Source organism: Vulpes vulpes, chromosome 7, assembly GCF_048418805.1.
Source record: "Vulpes vulpes isolate BD-2025 chromosome 7, VulVul3, whole genome shotgun sequence".
NCBI lineage: Eukaryota > Metazoa > Chordata > Mammalia > Carnivora > Canidae > Vulpes > Vulpes vulpes.
This window is the reverse complement of record NC_132786.1, coordinates 94,619,163-94,646,244: the sequence shown is the minus strand read 5'-3', so window position 1 is coordinate 94,646,244 and position 27,082 is coordinate 94,619,163. Positions and strand designations below refer to the sequence as shown.

General features: G+C 36.6%; 1 protein-coding gene across 15 annotated transcripts in view; it reads left to right on the top strand.

Moving 5' to 3' along the window:
* DGKB (diacylglycerol kinase beta) overlaps positions 1 to 27,082 on the top strand; it is a 694,527-nt gene that overhangs the window by 63,833 nt on the left and 603,612 nt on the right. For all 15 annotated transcript variants that reach the window (XM_072764436.1, XM_072764448.1, XM_072764442.1 and 12 more), the window contains one exon: positions 7,358 to 7,617. In XM_072764436.1, coding sequence (XP_072620537.1) covers positions 7,548 to 7,617 — 70 coding nt within the window. In that variant the 5' untranslated portion in view covers positions 7,358 to 7,547. The remainder of the gene's footprint in view (positions 1 to 7,357; positions 7,618 to 27,082) is intronic.

Sequence of the window (27,082 nt, the reverse complement as noted above, 5' to 3'; positions counted from 1 at the left end):
TTATTAACCAGCTACTGTATACAAAGCATTCTTTTAAGCTGTCGGAAAACAGCAATGAAGAAACAAACAATAATCCATGCCCTCCTGGGACTTAGTCTTAGAGCACAGGAGAGGATATGATGACATAGAATCTTTTTTTTTTTTTTTGATGACATAGAATCTAATGCACATATTGGGGAGACAGAATGTCCTGCCCCCTCCAAGGTCTTTTTAGCTAGACTTAGAATCCAATTGACATGAGTCAGATTAACAGGAGAAAATCAGAAATAACAGGGTATGTATAGGGAATCTACATAGATATGGAAATTCCAAAGACAGGCAAATAAGGTGTATGTGTCATACTGAACAAAGGAAAAGGGGGTAGGGCTCTGGGGTTTAAGTGGGACAGGATGCAATTCACAGGGTGATAAGAAAAAGACAGTTGTTTGATAATTAGATATTTGCCCAGCCATAAAGATGGGTCACTCAGACAAAAAATATTCCTAATAATATCTCTTATTCTTAGAAAGAGCCCCAATCCAGATTCTTCTATATATTTACCTGAGGGACAAAAGGTTTCTCTTCATCCTATAGAGTTTCTATTGCCTTCAGCTCAGAATAATCTTTATGCCAAAATGGCCCATCTTGGAGTGGCCTGTCCTAGGCCCTTATACATGCATCTGGATGATAATCAAAGGAAAATGCAATAAATATTTTTATTTGCTTTATCCTTTTTGTGGAATCCTACCAGGGCTCAAAACCAGTCATGCTACCTCTAATTTGTAACATGAGGAAACAAGTTTTAAATAATATAAGTAAGTTAAATATTTGATAAGATATTATATTCAAAACAAATAAAAGCATGATGGAGGGATAGTGTGCATGAATGTGCATTTTTAAATTGAATGTCCAGGTGCCACTTTACTGAGAAGATAGGATTCATATAGAGATCTGAAAGATGTTAGTTAACCAGTCATTTTAAATTTGAGTTTTAAATTTGAGTTAATTAGATAACTGGGGAAGTTTAATAAATTTCAGAGCAACTAGCAAGGTATAAAGCTATAATTAGTTAATCAATTTATTACTATTCTAATATATTAATTAACCTTTTGTTGGTAATTCATCAGACAGGACTCTGGAATCACTAATTCATGACTATCCATGGATGTCAAGAAATAGGGCACATTAAGGAAAGGAGGGAGCTCAGGGGGCCAGTTAAGCTATTACAGCAAGACAAGTGAGAGAAAGAAACAAAACAAAGACATTGACATTTTTCCAAAATGATCATTATTCTGGTCTTTTTAATTTTTCACCTATTATTCATGACAGCCTTCAGAGTAATTCCCCAGACTTTATTTAGCATTGAAATCACTTTTAAAAAGTGGCCTCTTGCTGGTTCTAACAAAACTTTATTCAGAAAAAGAGGTGATAGGCCAAATTTTTCATCAGTTAGCTGTTTGCCTACCTGGTCTACTTTATGAGATTTTGCTATTCTCACATATGCCTTCCATTCTAAAAGTTATCTCAAAAGTATATAAAAACTGCTCAATTTGCAGCCAACATGTTAATATTCCAGGCAGAAAGTTACAGGAAGAGGAAAAAAGGTTAAAAGAGCACTTGCAAAATAGAACCTTTTTGTATACCTTACCCAACATCTCTTTATACCGCAGTGACCACTTTATTATGCAAATAATCTGAAGAATGTAGTTCTTTAGGTGGATAAATTTTCATTCAAAAAGATTAGAATTCTGTTACCAGGGAAGAAGGGGAGAGTGGCTATTGTTTGGGTTTGTAGCAGTATCTGTCATGTTTTACCAGATTTTAATCTAGTGCCAGTTTCTTTATTTTTCCGAAATCAGAAACTGTTGGTTCTTCACAAAGTTATTTTCTGAAGATTCAATGATCTAACACACAAATACTGTGAGGAGATTGCCATGCATACTATAAGCTCCCAGTAAAGCCGATAGGTTGTTGTAATTAGGATTATTTGCATTTTTTAATATCTTTTGATCTTTTTCTGTATTTCTAGTGCCTAGAATGCTTCCTGGCACACAGAGGGGATAAATAAACTTTTTTTGAATGAATAAATGAACTTCCATTATGATCAGTTAAGATTTGGGGGTTGTAGGTAACAGAAATTGATTCTGGCCCACTTAATTTTTTTTAATTAAAGATTTTTATCCATTTATTTGACACAAATTGAGAGCACAAGCAGAGGGAGTGGCAGGCAGAAGGAGAGGGAGAAGCAGGCTCACCACTGAGTAGGGAGCCTGATGCCAGGCTTGATCCAAGGACACCAGGATCATGACCTGAGCAGAAGGCTGAAGCTCATGCTTAACCAACTGAGCCACCCAGGCACCCTAAGCCCATTTAATTCTTAATTGAAAAAAATGTTATTTGTTTCTAGAAGTGAGAAAATAGCTGGACAGTCAGGCTCATATGTGGACAGGCTTCCAATTAATTGGTGTAATCATTTAAGTACAACTATTTTCATCTCGTCCTTGAATAACTCCAACCAACATTTAAAGCCTTATGAGACACTCTCATGTGCCAAGTTACTGAATCATCTGTCTCTCTTTGGATAGGAAAGAATAGCACACCTTGTTTTATTAGTCCCATCAAAACTGCATGTAGCCTAGAGAAGTAAAGAATTAGGATAAAATCAATGAGAAGGATGAAATCAGCTGGAAGACACTAAGTGGAAGACACAAATTTTCATCAAATGTTCCCATTCCTTTTGGTTTGCGTTATTTTCACAAAGTTATGGTTGTGATTTAACAGCATTCCCTGGGAGGAAAAAGAGACCTCGCAATTTGGCTTTTATTAACACATTGGTATCTTCATTTTTTCCAATTAAATACCAAACTATCCTCTTGTAAAATTGAGTGCAGGGTCTCTGAACATATGAGACCAACAGGAATCTTTTTTAAAAGGGAGACGACAGGATGTGACAGTGAGGTCCTGAGGTTGATATTGAGATGCTGAAGAAAGGTTATGCACTAATACCAAATATAGGTACTTTGGCTTGAGATAATGACATCTGCATAAATAAACTTTTCAGTCATACAATTTCATAAACTTAAGTCATTATTGCTAAATATTTCATTTTCTATAAGGATCACAGTGCCAGTCTGGTTTTGAGCAATTGATTACTGTCTCTAATAAAAAGTTGAGACCAGATGGTTTTTCATTTTGTTTGCTTTTATAGATGTAGCAGTGAATGTAGGTCCATGACAACCGAGGGATTTATTTTTAAGCATGAATCATAGTAGTTTTTCTACTATCATTATGCAAGTCTGTCAGACATTTGGAATTGTGTTAATTTGGTAAATTTTATTGGAATTTTTACAAATTATAAAATTAAAACTATTCTCTTTATTTTATAGTTAGAAAAAAAAACCACAATTTATCTGACCCCCAGAATTGATTTGTCTGATTTCAAATATAGGTACTACTACTGAGGGCCATTTCAAACCGTTGTCAGAAATCAGGTATACTACCTGATTGTATGTGCAGGGAGCTATAGAGCTTATTTAGCCTCTTTTAATGATTTGATCTAGATTTTTAAATAGTAATTGTTTAGATATTACAGCATTGATAAGTTCAGATTGATAAAAATGACATCCTTGTTTGTTCTTGAAAAGTGAAATTTGAATAATTGAACAATAACAAAAAATATTTTATGAAATGGACTTTATGAAATTTTCTTCATTTTGTATTTTAATCATATTTATTTCTGTGATCTGGCATTAGAAATATATATGAAAATGTCGTTAAAGAGTGCATGAACAGGGGTGTCTGGGTGGCTCAGCGGTTGGGTGCCTGCTCAGGTCATGATCCCGGGATCCAGGATCAAGTCCCACATCGGGCTCCCTGCAAGGAGTCTGCTTTTCCCTCTGCTTATGTCTCTGCCATTCTCTCTCAGTCTGTGTCTCTCATGAATAAATAAATAAATCTTAAAAAAAAAGAGTGCATGGACAATTAAAAATTGAATATTACACAAAATAGAAGAACTTTGAAATACATTATTTCAAAATTAGTCATTCTTTATATTTATTTGTTCATATATATTCAATCAATTAACATATGCTATATTACTAGTTTTCAAGGTAGAGTTCAGTGATTCATCAGTCTTATGTAATACTCAGTGCTCATTACATCATGTGCCCTCCTTAATGTCCATCACCCAGTTGCCCCCATCCCCCCATGCCCTCCCCTCCAGCAACCCTTAGTTGGTTTCCTATGATTAAGAGTCTTACAGTTTGTCTCCATCTCTGATTTTGTCATTTTATTTTTCCCTCCCTTCCCCTATGTTCCTCTGTTTTGTTTCTTAAATTCCACATCGGAGTGAGATCGTATGATCTTTCTCTTATTGAATTATTTCGCTTAGCATAATACCCTCTAGTTCCATCCATGTTGTTGCAAATGACAGTTCATTTTTGAGGGCTGAATAATATTCCATTCTATTATGTATATCTATCTATCTATCTATCTATCTATCTATCTATCTATCTATCTCACATCTTCTTTATCCATTCATCTATTAATGGAATCTGAGCTCTTTCCATAGTTTGGCTATTGTGGGCATTGTTATAATAAACATTGGGGTGCAGGTGCCTCTTTGGATAACTACATTTGTATCTTTGGAGTAAATCCCACTAGTGAAATTGCTGGATGGTAGGGTAAATCTTTTTTCAGCTTTTTGAGGAACCTCCATACTCTTTTCCAGAGTGCCTGTACCAGCTTGCAATCCCACCAACAGTGTAAGAGGGTTCCCCTTTCTCTGCATCCTTAACCACATCTGTCCATTTCCTGACTTGTTAATTTTAGCTGTTCTGATCAATGTGAGATGATATTTCATTGTGGTGTTGATTTGTATTGCCCTGATGCTAGGGGATGTGGAGAATTTTTTATGTCTGTTGGCCATTTGTACGTCTTTGGAGAAATGTCTGTTCATGTCTTCTGCCCATTTCTTGATTGGATTATGTGTTCTTTGGGTGTTGAATTTGAATAATTCTTTATAGATTTTGGATACTAGCCCTTTATCTGATAAGACATTTGCAAATATCTTCTCCCATTCTGTTGATTGTCCTTTGGTTTTGTCAACTTTTTTTCTTTTTTTCTTTTTTTTTAAGATTTATTTATTTATTCATAAGAGACACAGAGAGAGAAGCAGAGACACAGGCACAGGCACAAGCAGAGGGAGAAGCAGGCTCCATGCAGGGAGCCCAACGTGGGACTCGATCCCGGATCTCCAGGACCACGCCCTGGGCCAAAGGTGGCGCCAAACCACTGAGCCACCTGGGCTGCCCTGCCAACTGTTTTCTTTGCTGTGCAAAAGCTTTTATCTTGATGGAAGTCCCAATAATTCATTTTTGCCTTTGTTTCCATTGCCTTTGGAGACATGTCTAACAAGAAGTTGCTGTAGCTGAAGTCACAGAGGTTGCTGCCTATGTTCTTCTTTAGGATTTTGATTAATTCCTGTCTCACATTTAGGTCTTTCATCCATTTTGAGTCTATTTTTGAGTATGGCATAAGAAAATAATACAGTTTCATTCTTCTGTTTGTGGCTGTTCAATTTTCCCAACACCATTTGTTGAAGAGACTGTTTTTTCTTCCCTTGGATATTCTTTCCTGCTTTGTCAAAGATTATATGACCACAGAATTGAGGGTATATTTTTGAGCTCTCTATTCTGTTCCATTGATCTATGTGCCTATTTTTTGCTAGTACCATACTGTCTTGATGAGCACAGCTTCGTAATAGAGCTTGAAGTCTATAATTGTGATGCTACCATCTTTGGTTTTCTTTTCAACATTTCTTGAGCCATGTGGAGTCTTTTCTGGTTCCATACAAATTTTAGGATTTTTTGTTCCAACTGAGTGAAAAAAAAAATGATGGTATTTTGATAGGGATCGTATTGAATGTATAGATTGTTCTAGGTATCATAGACATTTTAAAAAGAGATTTTATTTATTTATTCATGAGAGACTGAGAGAGAGTCAGAGACATAGCCAGAGGGAGAAGCAGGCTCCCATGGGGAGCCCAATGTAGGACTTGATTGCAGGACCCCTGGATCATGACCTGAGCCGAAGTCAGATGCTCAACCACTGAGCCACCCAGGTGCTCTGGTAGCATACACATTTTAACAATATTTGTTCTGAAATGGAAGGAAAGCTTCTAAACTCTTTCTATGAGGCCAGCATTACCTTGATCCCAGAAACAAAGACCCCACCAAAAAAGAGAATTATAGACCAATAACACTGATGAACAAGGATGCAAAAATTCTCACCAAAATACTATCCAATACAATCCAATAGTACATTAAAAGGATTATTCACCACCAGCAAGTGGAATTTATTCCTGAGCTCCAAGGGTGGTTCAACATACACAAATCAATATGATACACTACATTAATAAAAGAAAGGACAAGAACCATATGATCCTCTCAATAGATGCAGAAAACAAATTGACAAAATGCAGCATACTTTCTTGATTAAAATTCTTCACAATATAGGGATAGAGGGAACATACCTCAGTGTCATAAATGCCATATGCGAAAAGCCCACAGCAAATATAATTTTCCATGAGGAAAACCTGAGAGCTTTACCTCTAAGGTCAGGAAGATGGCAAGGATGTCCACTATCATCATTGATGTTCAACATAGTACTAGAAGTCCTAGCCTCAGCAATTTGAAAACAAAACAAAACAAAACAAAAAATAAAAAATAAAAGGCACGTGAAGAAGTCAAACTCTCACTCTTTGCAGATGACATGATCTGCTCTGGAGAAAACCCAAAACCTTCCACCCCAAAATTACTAGAACTCCTAGATGAATTCAGCACAGTGGCAGGATTTAAAATCAATGTGCAGGGATCCCTGGGTGGCGCAGCGGTTTGGCGCCTGCCTTTGGTCCAGGGCGCGATCCTGGAGACCTGGGATCGAGTCCCACGTCGGGCTCCCGGTGCATGGAGCCTGCTTCTCCCTCTGTCTCTGCCTCTCTCTCTCTCTCATGACTATCATGAATAAAAAAAAAATTAATAAAATCAATGTGCAGAAATCAGTGGCATTTCTATATACTAACAATGAGACAGAAGAAAGAGAAATTAAGGAGTTGATCCCATTTACAATCGCACCCAAAACCATAGCATACCTAGGAATAAACCTAACCAAAGAGACAAAGAATCTTTACTCAGAAAGCTATAGAACACTCATGAAAGAAACTGAAGAAGACACAAAGAAATGGGAAAACATTCCATGCTCATGGATTGGAAGACAAATATTGTTAGAAATTTAAAAATTCTTAACATTCTATAACTTGTCATTTTTTTCTTTGTGCAATAGTGCTGATCTTTTTATTTTTATGTTTCTTTTTCTGCAGGTCTTTAATGTATTATTGAAACTACAAACTCCCATCCACAGTGGTTTCATGTTGACAGATTGCATATTTTGAGAGCTTGAGATATTTTATAATGAAACATGCCATGTGGAAACTTTGAAGCATAGAATCCTGCCAAACACCTGAATAAAGAATTCCTCACCTGGTATGTAAGAGACTTCTCACTACCACCATGACAAACCAGGAGAAGTGGGTCCACCTCAGCCCCTCAGAATTTTCCCAACTTCAGAAATATGCTGAGTGTAAGTATTCATGTTATTCATGTGCTTAATTTGGCATTTGCATTAAACAAGATACTAATTATTTATGAGAACAGATTACAGTTCCTGTTCAGCATTGGGATAGATGTAGGTATGTCTTTTGTGTTTGCGGGTAGGTCTACTTGGGACTACCTTTTGGCAAAAAAAAGTTAAACTTTTTATTTTATTTTATTTTATTTTATTTTTTTTAGCAAAAGGTAAATTTAAACCTAGTATAAAATCTAGAAAAAAAAGGAATGATGTTAGTTGCAAAACAGCCTGGAAACATTCCAGTTGTAACAGAACTAAAGCAAAAGATCAGACAATTTGGGTAAAAGGAAATTGATGATATTGCAACTGAGAAGGACAAACAGAAGTAAGGGGGGAGAGTGAGGGGTTTGTGTGGTTGTTGTTTTTCTGTTTGTTAGCATAGCATTAGAAAAAGGACTGGAAAAAAAATTAAAAAAAAAGAAAAAGGACTGGGAACAAGGAGTCATGGATACATTGTGGAGTTGGAATTAGAGGTTGTTAGAAGATATTAGGTTCTCAGCCAACTTTTTCAAGCATGTGTATTTATACAAAAGGTAGGCCATGGCAATTCAACTTATACTAGGCTATTTTTAAATATTAAATTTCTTTACACATAAACAGTATGATTTTATTTATAAAGAATTTTATTTTTAACACAGATTCTCAGGAATATGTCTGTTTCACGAAATGAGTTTCAACTATAAATATGAGTAACAGCTGGGTCAAGGTGTTAAAGAGAGGAAAGGAAGTAACTGAAAAATCGGAAACACCTAAAAGTTGGGAAGATTATGAGTAGAGAAAAAATAACACATCGAGAATGTAACAATCTTGGCAAGAGTGGGGGGAATAACATGGTGCCTATAAGAAGGGAATGGAAGAAGCTTTAGAAAGAGGAGAACAACTGATAGTGCACAAGAATGGAAGAGTCAAAAATTGAAGCAGCAGGGTTGCTTATGTAGAGAAGAGGGTGGCGTATAGGAGGGAAGGAATGGATGGAGTAAGACTATGAGGGAGAGGCAAGAGAAGAATTTGAAATAATAAGTAATAGGTATGATGATAATAGTGAAAAATAAACACTTATCTAAAAAGGCCAATTTCACAGGTTTTCTAGTCTTCCTCACTAGAGTGCTGAAGTGTTCTGGATGAAGTTGTGAGGCAGCTGCTAGGTATTTACAATGAAGATGCAAAGCCATAAGAACATGTCCATGTTCTTAGTCAATAATAAAAATTACAACAGCTATTGCTGCTGGGGGGCAGAAATTTCAGCCATCAAAATGTGCTCCTCATATTCAAAAACTGTTTTGAGCATCTGAAAGCACATTTAATCCTCTTATCCTATTACAAATATTTGGTGCAAAATTCTTGTCTGCATTTTTATATTTGATAATTTCTAAATTGATTTAAAAATGATTTGCCTAAGTGTTCCAATTTCTATATGCTCTTTGCTGTTTTGTTATATCCAATAGTTAAGTAAATATTTCTGAGCATTTTCTTTAGGGAGAGTAGTCTGCTTGGCACTGAAGGAATCACAGATATGAACAGATATGGATCCTCCCTTCAAGGATGTTTAATGAAGGCTAGAAACTAATGGGTAAATGGCTATATATCTAGGAAGAATATTTTAAGTGCCACAGAGTTTGGGATTCTGTATGACAGATTCAGTATGCAGCTGGAGATGGGGAAAGAGAAGTCTTCATGGAACAAGTAGGATCTGAGAGGAATCTTACAAAATAGGTTTAAGGTAAACAGAGAAGAAAATAATATAGATGAGAAGGAAAATTGAGCCTGTATTTGAGGGAGAGAAGTCATATTTAGCCATACCATAAATTAAGGCTGTAAGTGCAGTCAAGGATGTAAAAATGAGATGGAATTGAAACATACAATGGTAAACTTGAGTTAAGCAGTGAGTGGTAATTATAGGGTTTTAAGGGTAGAACAACATGAGCAAAAAGTGTAACTTGGGAAAAACAAGGATGGTATATGGTAATGGAAAGAGACTAGCATCATGCCAGTGGGCTACCAGAATAGACTAAATAATGTGGATGATGAAAGATGATTAGAAAAGTATAGGTTCAGATATTATAGCATTAAAACTAACAGAGAGCTTGGGGAATGATAGAGAAAAATTGAAGATTGAGTTCCAAAGATTTGATGTGAAGAATGGGGGAGTTTGGTGACATAATCGCCCAAGTAAAGAAAACATGGAATTTGGTTTAGCTTATGTTGAATTTAGCTGGATAATTAAAATATACTTTAATGTTTAAGAAAGCAATAAAATAAAATAGGTAGATTATTGCCATAGTAGATAAATTATCATTGATAATGACTTTACCCAGATATTAAAATTCCATTTGAATTGATAAACAGAATTTAATACTTAAGTATCAAATATGTTATATACTGCTATTTTCATTTTCCTAAGGAGTATGACGTTCATTTAATTATATCATAAAAATGCTTGATTTAGTAATCAATTTGTGGAAATACCTAAAACAAGTGGTAATAAAAATTCTCATAAATGTAAAAGTTGCAGCATTCTGAGGCAAAAGATTAATGAGTATTCAATAGATTGGTAGTAAGAAGTGACACATGGAGTATAAGAACATTTTTAAATTGATTTTATGAGGACACAAATTAACTGATTAACTGAGAGTTAAAAAAATAGTGCACGTTCCATGATCATTAGACTTGCTACTCTTTTTTTTTTTAAGATTTTTAATTTATTTATTCATAAGAGACAAAGAGAGAGAGAGGCAGAGACAGAAGCAGAGGGAGAAGCAGGCTCCTTGCAGGGAGCCTGATGCGGGACTTGATCCCGAGACCATGGGATCATGCCCTGAGCCTAAGGCAGACACCCAACCACTGAGCTACCCAGTCCTCTCATCTACTCTTTTTTTAAATAAGCAAAACAATATGAAAAGTGCTGGACTTAATCCTCCAAGAAGTTTCCTGTGTAATTAGCAAATAATATCATGATTAGGATGTATCTTTGTATAATAAATTGCCATTGTCAAAATATAGCTGGAAACAAACATTATTCTGAAGATTATAAAAGTAGTATATCTTCCATGCTATTCAGTGCATGTGATCAGTTTATCACCAGCATTTAAGCATTAGATTTTTCATGTTGTGGTGCAATATTGACAAAGTGACATTCCTCCACCGTCTATTAGCAAATGGTATATTGTATTCACTTTCTTGACTTTGTTTTGTAGCTTTCAATAAGAAGGTGTTTATATGCATTATATTAAATTTAAAAGACAAGTTATTGTTTTAAGGTTAAATTTGCAGCATGCTAAGATTATATGGGCTATATATCAAATAAGTGTTTCATATGCTTTTGGGGGATGGAGTGGGGCTGTAAAACTCTTGATCAATATCAAAGAATTAATGGAACCCCTACACCAGTAAAACCAAATTACTCAGTGTGGGACCTAGAGAAGACCATAAAGATCATTTCCTCGAATTATCTGATTTTGGGTTTTCTCCACTACTGCCACAATATACCCTGTGTCTTATTCTTTTTTTTTTTTTTTTTTAAGATTTTACTTATTTATTGATGAGAGACACAGAGAGAGAGGCAGAGACATAGGCACAGAAAGAAGCAGGCTCCATGCCAGGAGCCTGATGTGGGACTCCCATCCCAGGATTCCAGGATCACACCCTGGGCGGAAGGCAAATGCCCAACCACTGAGCCACTCGGGAGTCCCTACTCTGTGTCTTATTCCATTTGGGTTGCTAAAACAAAGTCCTAAAGAGGGTATGACTTCAATATAACAGAAATTCTCACAGTTGTGTAGGCTGGAAGTCCAAGATCAGGGTTTTAGCATGGTCACATTCTATAGGGGCACTTTTCTGGCTTGGAAACTGCCACTTCTCCTTGTATCCTCACAGGGTGGATAGAGTAAGGGCAGTAAGCTTCCCAGGGACTCTTATAGGATACTAATCCAATTGGGGCCCCAGTCTCATGACTTCAGCCAGTTCTAATTACCTCCCAAAGGCCTCTCATATTAGAGGATAGTATATCAACATATGTATTTGGTGGGGACACATTTCAGTCCGTTACACCCTGCAACTAGAAATGTTCTCTCATCTTCAAGGCTTTTCTTGTGATCAGTTAGGGAAAAATAGAGTGATATTGGCACAACATTCCTAGTTAGGCAGCTAGCACATCAGACAGCTTGTATTCAAATCTTGAGCCCCCATATTTTAGATTTCTCGTTTGGGGAAATTTATTTAACATCTCCGTGTCCCATTTTTTGTACTTGTAAAGTGCAGAAAACAATAAATATGTCTAGTGTTGTGAGTATTAAATCAAATGAGTTCATATATGCCAAATAATGATAGTAGTGCCTGGCAAGTTGTAAGTGATATAACTGTTTACAATTGTTATTTTAATAGGAAGGGAGTGAGTGTGTTATTGTTGGCTGTTTGAATGTATTGTTGATGATCAATAGAAAAGTGCCACATTTTGGAGCACAGTCAGTGTCTTCCCCCCCACCCCCCCCTTCTGTAAGACTACATTCTTCCCACAAGGTAGAAACTTCTGGTGCTATTGGCAGCCTCAGTGCTGTGTTGTCCCCACAAATGCTGAAGGCAGTTAATGTGAAGCCTGCTGTGGCTGCCTACAGCATGCTGAGACCATGCTCCTGTTTAGGATTTTAGGCTGAGTCACTCCATGGGAAACATTTCCATTGATATGTGGGAGAGGAGTATAATTTTCTTTCCCACTCTTTATAAAAAGTCATCCAAACTGTTGTTACAAGATAGAGAGCTCTCACTCCTGCCGTGTAGAGAATTGAGCTTATCACATTATTAGTTTGCCAGAGCTTCCTGCTGTGGTTTCATGGCATAGCAAAGGGTTAAGATACTCCAAGTCTTTTCATGGATGACAATATTTTCAATGTAAAATCCACACAATATTTCCAAGTGATTCATTATCTGCCCACATATTGTCACTTAGGATTAGCTTTTTATTTGCTATATATAAAGTGTGTTATATAGCATGCAAATTATTTTTGAAAAATACTGTGTTATTATGGTGGGAACACTTCCAAATTTTCATAAATTTTATACTGTTTATAGCAGCTGGCATTGTGAACAGTTGCAAAATTATGATGAACTTATTCTTTTCAATAAGGACCAATATGCCTAATGTTTGGACCTAGTGTAAAATTACTTCCATGGAGAGAGGCATGCAGCATGGCTTAGTGAAAAGAGAACAGGCTTTGCAGGCAGACTAGTATTTGATAGTGCTGAGCTCCAGCCCAATTTTGTACATTTAGTCATGTTTTAGAGTGTTACATAAACTACTTGAACCTCAGCTTCTCACCTGAAAAAGTAAATCCATCTCAAAGTATTGTTGTAGGATTTAATGAGACAATAAATATCATCATAATAACTAGTAGATTTTTAGTGCCATAATCTAAACAATGTACAAGTATTAACTCATTTAATACAATACACCTCAGAGGGAGGCAGATGATCTCTTTCAGTTTACTCAGCACATAGCAATGGCACAATAAATGAAGGTCAAAACAGTATAAATTCACATATTCTTTTTATGAAGATCAATATGTTAATAAATGGGTTATTAATCATGTTTCCAAAATAGGAAATGCTGGAATCTGGGATTTAGGTCCTCATCTCTCTACCAGCCACAGCCATCTCTCAAAGGTTTTTACATACAGAACAAATCAGAGAGGCAAACCTGCTAACTATGGCTTTGACCTTACAGTGCCTTTCTGGTCTCATCATGGTAGATTGGATTGGATCATGTATCAACCTCAGTGAAGCTCTACCTAAACGAGAGGCAGGTTTCAGAGTTTCTCTTGCATTCATTCTGCCAGTGCCTAGAACCTCCCTCACTCTTCCTTTATGAAAAGCATGGGAGGAGAAAGAGAGATGAGAAGAAAATAATGAAGCAGTTTAATAGAAATATGGTAAAATCTTTTTCCATTTTAAGTAGTTTTACTCTCCTGAGAAACTCCACCCTCTAGCATGATGATCTAATGTGTCTTTTTTTTTTTTAAATATGTCTTTGAGATATGTTTTGTGCTTGATCCATACAAGATGGGGCAAAGAGAATGGAGGGAAAGAGACTTGATCTCTTCCCCGGTGGGTATCCAATTTATTGTTAAGCAAATTTAGGTCACACATTAGCCCTCTTTCTAATTTGTCATGATGCAGTTTGCTTTTGCATTTGACCTGTGCCCTGTGATAAATTGGCTCTATTTTGGTAGGCCAAACCACTTAATTATAATTACTTTCTTTGCATAAGACAAAAGAATAAACGGCACAGGGTGATTTAAGAGAGTGACTGAGAACACATAATTTGATGTTTTATAAACTGAGGCGAGTTCTAGTGCTGTGATATACCCTCAATTTCCTCACCCATGTCCAAAGATTGTGATGATGGTTATATGTAAAAATGCATGTATAATGCTCAGGACTCAATATGTTATTGTTATGATGAGGATGCAATGACTGAGATAGTTTAATATCTAAAGAGAGATTTTTAATAAAAATCTTTTTAGGCTTATTCACTTATATTACTTACGTGAAATGTCTTGACTTTGCCCTGATACTTGGCCTGAACTTGGAATCTGCAACTCTATTTTAGATAATACATGTCTCTCATTTCCGACCCTGTTTCTTCTGATTCACATTGATTAACTCAGCAGTTCCTGGCTTTGACCCAGATTTTATTTCTGGAATGTATGTTGGCTGCATAATCTCTTTTGCCTCATTCTGGCTCTGTTTCCTATTTGTTGTACTGTTTCAGACTGAATTTCTCCTTGGTAGCTTCTCTGGGTACATATATGTCTTAAATCTTTTAATACATGAAATTTGCAATGGTAAAAGAAGGTAATAACTATGAATGTCTAAATTTCCATTATTTTAGTGTCCTAAGTACAACAAATTTCCAATGAGTTTTTAACTATTTTTCCAACTTTTCAAACCTACCAAAAAAAAAAAAAAAAAAAAACCCAAAAGCATAACCCCAGAAACGTTTTTTGTTGTTGTTGTTGTTGTTTTTAAGAAACACTTTTATTAATAAGGCTTCCGATCAAATAAACTTTAATATTTAAGTTAGGACTTATATGAAGTGTTGGTCAAAGTGAATCAAATTATGACTGAAAAATTAACAAAATTTCAGTGGCTTAATGAAATAAGAGCTGATTTCTTGCTCGTATTTTATTTCTAAATCTGAGTCAGCAAATGGTTAATTTCACTTTGTCCTCTATCAAGTCCCAGTTAGATGGAACAGTCATCAGCTTCAAAAATTGGCAGGCATATGGTATGGCAGAGACAAACAGAGAGCTTGAGAATTGGGTGTTGGCTCTTAAGGCTACTCCCTGGCAATGATATGCTTAGATTTATTTTGCTTAAGCAATCTACATGAATACATCTAATTCCAAGTGAGTAGACAAATGCCTATTTCTGTCTGCCTAGTGTCAGGGGAGCACTAAAATATTTGGTGAAAACTGCTAATGCGGCTAGTATCATGCAAGTAAAATATAACCTACCATTGACTTTGGAACCTTAAGCATCATAATCTCTTTAGGCTTCTGTTTCCTTTCCTATAAAATGCGGATGACACTCCTCATCAAAAAATAACAACTATTATTTTATCACTAATATTAATATGATAAACTTATAACAAAAGTTATCACTAAGAATCATGCTTATTGAATCATATACTTCATCCTTAATTTAGTTATAAAGGTTGTTATTTGCCAAAAGTTTCCTTCGTTGCCACCATCCCCATTATAGCATAAGTGCTATACACACACACAGATGGGAGTACACAGATTGGAGGGACTTAATTTTACTCAATGGTCAATATTCAGCCAACATTACTTAGAACCTTTTATTCTTTATTATGTTTGGCTTTGGTTAATACAGAAATGAATATTGTGGTGCTTTCCATCAAAGAGCTTAGTATATTCGGAGAGACAAATAATGTGGCAGATGATGATAAAGCAATTAAACACATTCTCTGATTGTTGTGTATATATGTGACTATTTTTAGTGAGATGTAGTTAAGCATAAGATTGTTTTAATTTTAGGTGTACAACATAATGATTTAATATGTAATTGCAATGATCACCGAAATGATCACCAATATAAGTTATCACCACCCAGTTACAATTTTTTTTTTTCTTATGGGGAGAAACTATAAGACCTACTCCATCCTTGGTAACCATAAGCTTATCTCTTTTTTCATGAAGTTTTTTTTCAAATATTTTATTTATTTATTCATGAGAGACACAGAGAGAGAGAGAGAGAGTGGCAGAGACACAGGCAAAGGGAGAAGCAGGCTCCATGTAGGGAGCCTGAGGGGAGACTCAATCCTGGGTCTCCAGAATCACGCCCTGGGCCCAAGGCAGCGCTAAACCACTGAGCCACCCAGACTGCCCTTTTTTGTTAATGTTTGTGAGTGGTGTCGTTATGGATCTGGTTGTTTCTTTCTTTCTTTTTTTTTTTTTTTTTACATGTGAATATCCAATTATCCTAGCATTATTTATTTTAGAAATTGCCTTTTCTCCATTGAGTGGTCTTGGTTTTTTTGCCAAATATTAGTTGACTATATATGTTGGGTTTATTTATGGACCCTTGATACTGTTCTATTGGTCTATTTGTCTGTTTTTAAGTCATTACCATACTGTTTTGAATTCTATAATTTTATAGTGTATCTCACATTCAGGAAGTGCGGTGCCTCTTGTTTTGTGTTGGAGTATTTTTTCTCTTTTTATTTATATATATATTTTTAGCTATTCAGGGTCTTTGTGGTTCCTTATAAATTTTAGGAGTATTTTTCTGCTTCTATAAAAAATGCCATTGGAATCTTGATAGGCATTTCATTGAATCTATAAATAGCTTTTGGTAGTGTTGATATTTTGATAAATACCTTCCAGTCCATAAACCCTAGATACGTTTTCACTTATGTGTGTCTTCTTTGCTTTCTTTTATCAGTGTCTTACAGTTTTCAGAGTAGAGATTGTTTACCTCTTAAGTTAAATTTAATCCTAATTATTTTATGGCTTCAATATTATTGTAAATGAGATCGATTTCTTTATTTCTTTTTCAGGAAATTTATTGTCAATAGGGCACAGCTTTTAAGATAAGAAAATAGGCCTTTCTCACAGAAAGACTGAGCACTTTAGTCTGCTACCTCTGTGCTAGACCTGGGGTTAGCTCTAGTGAGTTTAGGTGAGTATGTTAAGAACTGTTTCTTAGTTCACTATAGCCTGTGTCCTGGATTTCAAAGCTTGATGTTTTGGGTGTTCATTTCTCAAATGGAGGTTATAAGAGTTGGGAAACCAGATGTGGGTTTCAACCTCTCAGGTTCAACCTCCTTTGGCTCCTCAGAATGAAGTTGGCAGTTTTGTTTCCTTCTGATTCTGTGTCACCATGATGGGGGTGGGGTTTACAGCAAGATTGTGCCTCAGTCCCCTCTACTTGTTTTAGTGTGCATTTTCTCATTTGCCTGATGTGTCGAATTCATTCTAGTTTATGGATTTCTTTCATATGAAATTGTTCTATATGTAACTGTAGATTTGGTATGTCCATGGATAGAGATGAGTTCAGGAGCCTCTTGCATTGCCATCTTGAATTGGAATCTGTGCAAGACAGTTGGAAAGCTTTTAATTCTGTTCATGTGAATAGGAGTTGAGAGCGGAATGGGATTTTAATATTAATTGAAAGTATTGAATAGGGATAAGAAAAGTAGAGGAGGAATCCTAAGCAGTTATCAGAGCATGTTCTGAGACACGATGTACTATGACACATTAGAGGACAGTTGGAAGTATGTGTTGATGTATGTACATATTTGTGTAGGAGCATATATGATGTGTGTGCACCTACATGCATATAAGTGCTTAAGACAAGGCTGATCAGTAATAGTCATAAAAGATGGGTCTGTGAATGCCATAATAAAAGATTGTATATTAACATACATTTGTTGGGACACATTGAAGGTAGAAGTGTAGTAGCAGGGATAGTTTAATTATAAGATTTTAATTTCAGAAAGAAGTATGTATAGAATAACTTTGATTAAAGGGAGACTAAAAGCAATAAGGAGAATATTTTTCTAGTACAAGTTGTTGAATATGGAGGGTTGAAGGAGGTTTAAGACATTGTTAAAAGAGAGGTATAATTACATATTAAGGGGAACATCTAGAGATAGAATAAATCAGGTGCAATCACCATTATAATATGAGGGCTAAGGAAGGAGGATGGGGTACTCCAGCTTGGAAACAGTGTGGTTTACTTAATCTAGGAAAGGAATACAAACAAAAAAACCCAAACTAATTAATTAATTAACTGATTAATTAAGTACAGGTTTAGAGAAAAAGGGCTTGATTTAGGATATATTGAACAATAGTTTTCTATCCATCTAGTGATTGAAGTTATATATTAGATTCTTTGGCCTACAGATCTGGAGCTCAAGAAAGAAATCAGAACTGGAGTTATAGAATGTGTGTGCTTTTGCATTGTGGGTTGTAATCATATTGTGAGAATAAAGTAAGTGACCCAGCAGAAAAAAATTGAGCAAGGAGAGAGGGATGGAAGAGTGCTGGAGATCATTGTATTCATAAGACAAGAGATGAGGTAACCATGAAAGCAATTGGAAAATAGTACCTAGAAAGGAAGAAAGAAGTGAATTACTAGTATTCTAAAATCTAAAGAAAAGTGTTTTCAGAAGGTGAGATGTAATAACCAAATGTACCCAGTGTTTTCATCATTCACAGCGTTACTGGTGATTTTAACAAAGATTTTTTTTCTTAGAATAGTAGATCCAGTGGGATGAGTGGAAAATAAGAGAGGCAGAGAGAATACATACACACTACTTTTTAAAAATAGAGTCTTAGCCATGAAAAGGAAACGAAAAAAATATTGGCTAAAATGAATACAGTAAAAAGAAGGGTTTTGTTCCTTCACATAGGAGAGAAGACATGTAGGGGCAAAAGGAGCATTGTATAAAGGGAATAACTTGTGTTGAAAGATTCTGAGCCATTGGCCAAATCTTAATTTTTGTTTTGGTTTCATTCATTTTTTTTTAAGTTCACCTCTACTGTTTATTTTTTAACACATTAGTTTTAGCCTTTAGCAAGTTACATAATCTTTCTAAACTTTAATTTTCTCCACTGTGTAATTAGGAAAATAATAAAGCCTATCTTACAAGATCCCTGTAAGACTCAAATAAAATAATATGTGTGGAAATGCTTTGTAAACTGCAAACCACCATATGTAAGTAAATTACTGCTTTTGTTTTAGTTACCATTAGAATGTTCTGAGTTATCTTTATACCATTTCTTTTCTTCTTCTGCAGTATAATAATATCCCTGCTTCCCCCAAATACACATTTATAATTTTACTATTTATTGAATTTTACAATTTGTTTCAGTGGATTATGTGTGAAATACCCACCTGCTCATAGTGCCTCAATTTTTCACTTTTACCAATTGGGAGGGAGATCATTGCCAAGACTGTGGTGGGCCTGAGATCTTACCCCACTCACAAGGTAGCAATTTAATCTGCCATAGGTTTATAATGCTAGAAGACACGATCATAGGCAAAGAACATTATTAACCATGTCACAGCAAATAGCATTCACCTCGTGTTTTCATTGTTATCTCCACTTTAGTTCTCATAGGGAAACATGAAAAGGTTGGGTGACCCCTGCACAAGCAGTGAGTTGAGTTAAAAAAGAGGAATCCTAAGTTTAGGGAACCTAAGTCTTTTATAATGGGTGAGGTACACATTTACCTTTTGCTCAAGAGAAGGTCACAGCTATGTCTCCCAAGGGTTTTCACTACAAAAATATCTATGAAATGATGATTTGGAATAAAACTCATCTATGCCTCTGTTTGTTAAGACCCACAGAAACATGAAAGAAACATTGAGAATTATCCCTCAGAAAACTAACCTTATTATAATCATTACTGCCATAATCATTCCAGAGGTTGATGAAAACATGTTTTCCTACCAGGTTGCCTTTTAGTTCATATATAGGTAGCTTCAGATTTGTGCCCAGAAGTCTCTTTGGCTTGGTGTCTGACTCTTTCTTTCCCTTCACTCTCCTTCTAGGTTTTCAGGTTCATCCTATCTGTGTCCTACATTTTCAGGTTAGAGGTATACTCACCACTTGTCTATATTCATCCTGGAGAAATGAAGGGGAATCTATTTAGTTGCTAGTATTTTAGAATTTATCCATGAAAAATAGGCTTAATTCTTCCCTTAAGGTTTAAGAAGTAAACCTCTTAAAACACAAACATATTCTTTCTCTTTCTCTCTCTCTGACACACACACACACACACACACACACACACACACACACACACACCTTTTTCTTTCAAGTGTTTGGGAAGAAAATTGTTCTTACACCTTTTTTTTTTTTTTAAGATTTTATTTATTTACTCATGAGAGACACAGAGAGAGAGAGAGAGAGAGAGAGAGAGAGAGAGAGAGGCAGAGACACAGGCAGAGGGAGAACCAGCCTCCATGCAGGGAGCCTGACGTGGGACTCGATCCCAGGTCCCCAGGATCAGGCCCTGGGCTGGAGGCGGTGCTAAACTGCTGAGCCACCGGGCTGCCCAGTTCTTATACCTTTTAATGTTCCTTTAGCTAGTCTAAGAATTAAATTGACATAAGACCAATTAACTACAGGAGATAAACCCCCAAACTTTAATTATATGTACATAAAGGCCCAATATTAAATAAAAACCTAAAGAAATGACTAAAGCTACCAGAGGGGAGGTGAGTGGGGAAGATGTGTTAAATAGGTTGGGGATTAAGGAGTGCACTTGCCATGAGCACTGAGTGTTGTATGAAAGTGTTGAATCACTTTTTGTACACCTGAAACTAATATTATACTGTATGTTAACTAACTAGAATTTAAATGAAAACTTTAAAAAAAAGAGAAATGACCAAAGCAGCCAGTTTTTATACACTTTAGACAAATAAACATAAATATGTGAGGACTTGGGATGCCTGGGTTGCTCAGTGGTTGAGCATCTGCCTTTGGCTCAGGGCATGATCCTGGGGTCCAGGATCGAGTCCCACATCAGGTTCCTTGCTGGGAGCCTGCTTCTCCCTCTGTCTGTGTCTCTGCCTCTCTCTCTCTCTCTCTCTGTGTCTATCACGAATAAATAAATAAAATATTAAAAAAATATGTGAGGACTTGACAAGACAAAACTTATATTTGAGAGCTTTAAATTTATAAGGAATTCTAAACAGGATTTGGGCTGGAGTAGTTAGTGAAACTCAGTTCCCTATCTCTGATGATAAGAATGTCTCTTTACCTCCTAGTACAGGGAGGGTATCTTTCACGTGGGAGATTTATTTCCCTCTTTCTAGAGAGAAAGAGGGGTCAGAGTGTTTTTCTTATACTGGCTTTTTCTTAAGTAACTTTAATGTAGCATAATCAATATGCCAAAGTGTCATATTTCGGGGCAGTCTGCCCTGGGCTTCCACACAAGTATCAATCACATTAACTTATTTTTTTAGTGCTTTTGTAGAATGAACAAAGAAAGGAAGGATTTGGGAAAAAGGGACACATTGACTAGATAGTCTTCCCTTTTGCAGAATGGTTTAAGAACTCCTTGGAATTGAGTAAATGTTGAAGATGCAATTGACTTTCTGCTTGATATCATAAGTGCCTTTAAAGCAGAATGTGTTACTATTTGAGCTGCTATAGCTGCCAAGTGAGAAGTGACTTCTAGACCATTTTTTTAAAAAAAATTTTATTTATTTATGATAGTCATAGAGAGAGAAAGAGAGAGAGAGAGAGAGGCAGAGACACAGGCAGAGGGAGAAGCAGGCTCCATGCACCGGGAGCCCGATGTGGGATTCGATCCCGGGTCTCCAGGATCGCACCCTGGGCCAAAGGCAGGCGCCAAACCGCTGCGCCACCCAGGGATCCCTAGACCATTTTTTATGTTAGTTTCTTACTAGATTAGGGTAGTCCACTGTCCCTTGAAATTTACCCTCAAACTGAAGTCAGTGAAGAACAAAGACTCTCACATTAAAAATCAAGGAAAGAAAAAAAAAAAAAAGGAAGAAAGAAAAAAAAGAAAAAAATCAAGAAAAGAGTAAAATGCTGGTAGCTACAGAGCTACAGATTTGACTTGGACAGGATGGTCTCCCAGATGTTTACAAAATTCTGCCAACTATGGCTGATTTGTAGTTTCTCCGTGGATATCAGAGATTAGTCATTTTTTCCCCCTGCCAAGGGGGGGGAAGTCTTTCTCTAGAAATGGACTTTTTTTTTTTTTGGTTAAAGATTGTATTTATTTATTCATGAAAGACTCAGAGAAGCAGAGACATAGGGAGAGGGAGAAGCAGGCTCCCTGTGGGAAGCTCCATGCAGGACTCAATCCCAGGACCCCCAGATCATGCCCTGAGTTGGAGGCAGATGCTCAACCATGGAGCCACCCAGGTACTGCTAGAAACTGAGTCTTAAAAGCTTTGCCTCAGTTAGAAGATATTCAAGGAAGATAGTCTATAATGAAAAGAATCCCACAGATTCACAGAACAGAGGAGATACATTTTGGTTATTGGTAAAATATGATTTGATGTGACTACTGAATAGTCTATTACCAATATCAGGTTCGGTGGTTAGGATGGAAAATAAAATCAGTGCATATAATCTTTTTTGAGAACTTGGGAGTCAGAATCATTCTAAATAAACCTGTCTGAAAGGGCACATTTTCCCTTCTACCTCCCTCATACTCACTGCACAAGAGCCAGAATTTAAAACAAAAAATAACATTTTTTAAACATCTTGAACTCTTTTGGACCACAAAAACTGCACCCTAATGATATGCAATCTCTTCTCTTTTCCTAGGTGTCAAAGACTTCAGGTATTGCTCTCAGCATCTCTGGGAGGTATTTCTAAAACAGCAATAACTGCTCTCACAGAGCAGTTAGGTGGAACTCATATGGAAGTCCTCCATGTAATGATAATTTCTGCCATTTCCAAAGATGCTTTCTGAAAGCACCTTGTAGAATTCTTCCACAAATGGCTGACATGATTCATGATTGTTACATTGAGTTCTGTGGTAATTTTCCTTTTGTTGACTTATCTCACAGTATGATCGAAAAGCATAGAGCTGAGAAGTAAAAAACAATACCGTTCACTTAAGAGTTTCTTAATGTAATCCCTTCAATAATCCATCTTGGAGAAACAGATAATAGATATACTTCAAAAGATCACTGATTAAATTCCATGTGTCCTATAATTGCTCTACTCTTCCTAATTCACATTCCTTTTTTTTTTTTAAGATTTTATTTATTTATTCATGAGAGACACCGAGAGAGAGACAGAGAGAGGTAGAGAACAGGCAGAGGGAGAAGCAGGCTCCATTGCAGGGAGCCTGGCGTGGGACTCAATCCCGGGTCTCCAGGATCACGCCCTGGGCTGAAGGAGGCACTAAACCACTGAGCCACCCAGGTTGCTCCTGATCCACATTCTATATAAAATAAGAAAACCCTTCTTCTACTTTGCAATTTTCCTGTCACCCACTCTCAAACTAATTTTTTAAATAGATTTTTATTCATTTATTTGAGAGAGATTGAGTGAGAGAGAGGGCGAGCTTGAGCAGTGGGAGGGACAGAAGGAGAGGGAGAAGCATACTCCCTGCTGAGCAGGAAGCCAGACATGGGGCTCAATCCCAGGACTCTGGAATCATGACCTGAGCCAAAGGCAGACACTTAACCTATTGAGCTTCCCAGGTGCCCCTCCCCACCTCCATCATCCACTTTTTCAGATCCTTGGGTATCTGAAAATTTGCAGTATCAAAAAAGTTAATACTTTTTGTGCAGTTCCTTTTCATCATAGCCTGCAGGCTGAGACATCTAAAAATGCTCTCATGATACTTTTGACCTCTGACCAAACAAGTTGGAAGAAAGACATGTAAGGAGAGCATGATAAGATGCCAGTCCATCTCTCCTGTATGATGTAAAGAATAGTTCCGTACCAAAAAGAGATTGAAATTGCAACATTATTGCAGAATGTCTGGGTGGCTCAGTGGTTGAGCATCTGCCTTTGGCTCAGGGCATGATTCTGGGGTCCAGGATCGAGTCCTGCATCAGGCTCTCCCTCTAAGTCTCTGCCTCTCTGTATGTCTCTCATGAATAAATAAATAAAATCTTAAAAAAAATAAAGCACAACATTAGTCTAGTTACAGGTGGTAGGTCCACGTACATTATTTTTCTGACTCCCTCATACTCTCCTGGCAACTGCAAGAATTCCACACCATTGCCAGCTCAAGTAACTTTGTACATTCAGACCATGGAGAGTTATGTCAATATTCTTTCTAGGGAATTGTGGACAGTAATATCCAGAGATGTATTAAAATAATGTACACTCTCCCAGACTGCACTAGTAGCAGCAGGTAGAGTATCCTTTTGAGGGGAATCCTATAGTTCATCCAAGACATCACCTCTACTCAAAAGTGAAGACTGGAAGTTCTCATTCAAATGATCTAAAGTGTCTACCAACATCTTACTTTTCTATCAGATGTATTTTTTTCAGTTGGCATTTGATCCTTGCATCTGCAACTATTTTTCTATTTTTTTCTTGGTTCTCCATAACATCTGGTTTGTCTCGACCCTACATAAATTAATCAAAACCACAAGGGTTCTCAGATGGGGAGACTGATGGCTGGCAGAAGTTGCACTGGGATATATATTGCTCCTATAAGGTCTCTGAATCTGAATGAGCCATCTTTTCCTAAGCCCCCCTATCTAGAATCTTTTGTAAAAACTTTTTGGTACATCACAAAATTGCCTTTATTTTATATTCTTTTCTCCAGATGGTCAAGAACTTAGCATATATATTTTGGCACTTCCTAACCTAAAGAAGATTTGCTTTCTAAACTACTCTTAGCACAGTACTCAGTCAGAACAGAGGTACTACCTTTATCCACATTTTACATATTCTCCTCCATAAGCCACTTAGAAGATGATATTCCAACTTCCTCATATTTTGCTTGTATTTCAGAGTTTGTTTTCCTGTTTTATAACTATGGCTTCTTTAATTGGCAGTTCAAAGTGTCTTTCCTTGGAACTTTCCTAACAGTCTCTTAAGTATTTTGAGATTTAGTGCCTAGTGATATCTTGCAGAAGCTGTGTAACTCATTTGTTTTTGTTCACACAGGGTCTCAGTGTGGATGGTAACTGACTCCCTCAGCTATACCATATTCCTCATGGGCATTTCATTTCCATAAAGAATCCCCAACTCTCTTTCTAAACCTTCTCTGACAGATAGGAGATAAGTCATTCTATAGTAGGTTCTTTTACCAAATGTTTTCTGCAGGAAATTTCTTTGAGAGACCATTTTGATTGAGACACATATGTAGCTTGGCCCTCCCTCCTTTGAAGTATAAACACATTATCAAAGCTTATCTTTCTTCAGCAGATTCACTACAGAGTCTCATGTCTCCATTTTGTCAATGTCTCTCTTTCAAAATGCTCTACCCCTCTCTATTGCCAGTTTATTTATTTGTTTATTTATTTTTAAAGATTTTATTTATTTATTCATGAGAGACATAGAGAGAGGCAGAGACATAGGCAGAGGAGAAGCAGGCTCCACGCAGGGAGCCCGATGTGGAACTCGATCCCACCACCGGGATCATTCCCTGAGGCAAAGGCAGATGCCCAACTGCTGAGCCACCCAGGTGTCCCTCTATTGCCAGTTTAAAGGCTACAGTAGTAAGCTTCTGGAACTTGGCTACAGTCTGCTTGTATTTAGATGTGGCCATTAAATGGGTCAAGAATCCTAAGCAATGTCTTCTCTATTTTTATGCTCTTACTCCATACAGTGTTTTAAAGGGGTTCCGATACAGTCCATCTTTCATAAAGAATGTAATACTATGAGTAGCTGATAAAAAACATATCTAGAGTATAAAAGATGGAGCAAAAGATTTGTTCATTTGTTCTTTGCCCTTTCTTTTCCTGTTTGCCTTTCTCTTTCTTTTTGTAGCCTTTTGCAGTGTCTTGGCTCCATCCTGCCTGAGTCTTACAAGGTTAAAGCTCACAAGACCATTATTTTGGTATCCTGCATAGTCTAGGTCAGCTATTATTCATGGCTTCATCCCATGAGGGCAAAAGATGGCTCATTGAAGAATTTGGGCCTATTTTAAAGAGTTCAGAGTGGTGTACTTTTCAGGCAAGCCAAATGTTTGCATGCTGATATTTATGATCACTCAGAACATATCTTGGATGGAAAATATAGTATAATATCTAACACTTATAAGGAGATATCATGAATTTATTATAGCTCACATTTTCCTAAGTATCTGTGCTTTAACTGTATTGACATATTTAATCATAGCAACCCTATGAGGTCAGCAATTATTATTATTGTCATTTCACAGATGAGGAAATTGAAGCCCAGAGAATTTAAATTAACATGCATATGATCACAGAGATATTAAATTATAGAACTGTAGTTCAAATCCAGTGGACTGTGTCTGGTGTCCATGCACTTAATCACTACTCTACTGACTCTTTTCGTTATCCTTTGGGTGATCATTAGTTTAAAAAGAAAGCAAAGGCAAGAAAAATTGCTCCCAAACAGGAATGAGAATAATAAGGAAGAAAATGAATAAAGGGACCAGGAAAGTCCATTCTGCCGAAGTTCAAATTATTCACAAAGGATACAAATGTTTTCTATGACTAAGAAGACAAAATATAAAGCATGAGATTTCTTGGAAGTTGCTGGGCTGAGAAATGGATGATTTTCCAAGTGTTTTTAGTATATCCTTTAAAGCGGCTTTGAGATAGTTCTGATGGGCAGGGAGTTTACAGTCACTTTGAAAGCCGTGAGACTCATGAAAAAATCAGAGATTATGGGCAGAGGCTGTGATGAAGGGATACATTTCTTTCAGGCAGAATCCATTTCCAGGCTTTTGTAGGAAGAAGCATGATGAGGTCAGCCAAGTTGTCAAGAGTAAGCATTTAAAGGCTTGTCTCATTTTTACTGCAAGTTTAACACTGCTGCTGTGTGCAAGCCCTGAGCAGCATAGGCGAAATCAAATAGGCTGCCTCGGGGCAGCAGCAGCAAGAAATGCTGAAGGTATGATGCACTAAGTGGGCAAAGGGAAGTTTGCAATTGGATAGTTAATGCGATTGGATAGTTAAAACTGAAATGAATTGGTCAGAAAGCCCAAGGTACCTCTGTATTTGTGTTCCTTTAGTTTTCATCATCACAATATATCCTTTGTTGATATAACCTAGGGGTAGAAGGTCAGTTACATTTTTGTTTTCAATAGGTAAGGATTCAGTTGTATTTTTGTTTTAAATACAGAGTTAATTTTATGGAAAGAGGAAATTGGTCATTTGTTTAAATTGTGAATCTTTTTTTTTTTTAATTTTTTTTTTTTTATTTATGATAGTCACACAGAGAGAGAGAGGCAGAGGGAGAAGC